This window comes from Trachemys scripta, chromosome 4 (genome assembly GCF_013100865.1).
Source record: "Trachemys scripta elegans isolate TJP31775 chromosome 4, CAS_Tse_1.0, whole genome shotgun sequence".
In the NCBI taxonomy this organism is placed as follows: domain Eukaryota; kingdom Metazoa; phylum Chordata; order Testudines; family Emydidae; genus Trachemys; species Trachemys scripta.
The window spans coordinates 20433247-20434348 of NC_048301.1; the positions used below are offsets into that span (position 1 = coordinate 20433247).

General features: G+C 60.8%; 1 protein-coding gene across 3 annotated transcripts in view; it reads right to left on the reverse strand.

Moving 5' to 3' along the window:
* The window catches only part of ZFYVE21 (zinc finger FYVE-type containing 21), a 31904-nt gene extending 31215 nt beyond the window's left edge, over positions 1–689 (reverse strand). The window contains exon 1 of one of the 3 annotated variants that reach the window (XM_034767897.1): positions 562–689. Coding sequence is in view for 2 of the 3 variants with exons in the window: in XM_034767893.1 (XP_034623784.1) it covers positions 79–210 (132 nt within the window). In the remaining variant the exon portion in view is untranslated. Of the gene's footprint in view, positions 1–78; positions 281–561 lie in introns of those variants that run through there. The other 2 variants (XM_034767893.1, XM_034767895.1) reach the window with 2 other exon arrangements.
* Between the last annotated feature and the right edge of the window lie 413 nt (positions 690–1102).

The following is a 1102-nucleotide window of genomic DNA, read 5'->3' on the forward strand; positions in this document are numbered from 1 at the left end:
AAGGGGGGCGGGGAGATGTCCCGCTGGGGGGGGAGAGGAGGGTCGGAGCGGAAAGGGGGGTCGCGCTCCCCCACTTACGTCCTTATCAGGCACCCAAGGCGGCTCGTCCAGGCCGAAAGGGCTGCGGGCGGCGTGGTGCTCTGGCACCATACGGAGCCCGCTGGACGAGCGAACCAGCTTCTTTCCATCACAGGCCTCCCCGCCCGACATCTTTCCCACAGCGCCACCGCTACCAGCCCAAGCAACGAACGGCAGCGCGCCACCCAATCGCCCGTTACTTCCCTAAAACTGATGCCGCTCTCTGCCAATGAGCTCTCCGACTAGTGACCCGCCCACTACTATGTTCACCCAATGGAATGAGGCCTGCCTAAACTCTCAGCCAATCCCCTATCGCAATGTAGTACCGCAGTTAAGGCGCATGCGCAGCTCGAAAAAACTAGACGGCAACCCCGAAAGAGGAGGGGAATCCTCTTCACTCGCGCCCGAGTGTCTGTACCCGGACGAAGCCTGTAACCAATGAGCGAATCGGAATGCGCGGAGGGCGGATCCAAGGGCTGGTACCTCAGGAAGGCCACGACTCCGAACACGCTGATTAGCCGGCACTTCTTTAGGGCTCTGAATAGACTCCCTGGGATTGGTTTGACCCAGACACCATCTGATTGGGCTTTTCGACCGCTTCTCTGATTGGTGTGCGCCTTGCGCGGCTTCAGACAAATATCCTCGGGTTAGCGGCCATCTATAACTTCTAGGGCGCTAAGCCCGTTAGCCTTCTTGGGCGTGGTTGGCAAGCTGCGAGGGCTCAGGGCCGGAGTGGTTGGCCTTGGCCGTGCGAAGACTCAGGCAAGTCACTCCCTGATTGGCTATCCGTAGCGCCCTTGCTGGTGACTTGGTTTTACCTACGCGCCGTATGGTCCGGGAGCGCGGGTCGCGACTCGGGACGCTTCCCTGGGGCGAGAGTTGGAGAGTGGAGTCGCAAGGAAGCGTCTGGAAAACAATGGGCGGGGCTTCACTTTGGGGGCGGGGCCGGTGGCGGCTGGGGTAGGAAATTCTCCCCTTCCTGCCCCGGGTCAGAAATTGTGGGTGTGGCTGTTTTACTGTCTCC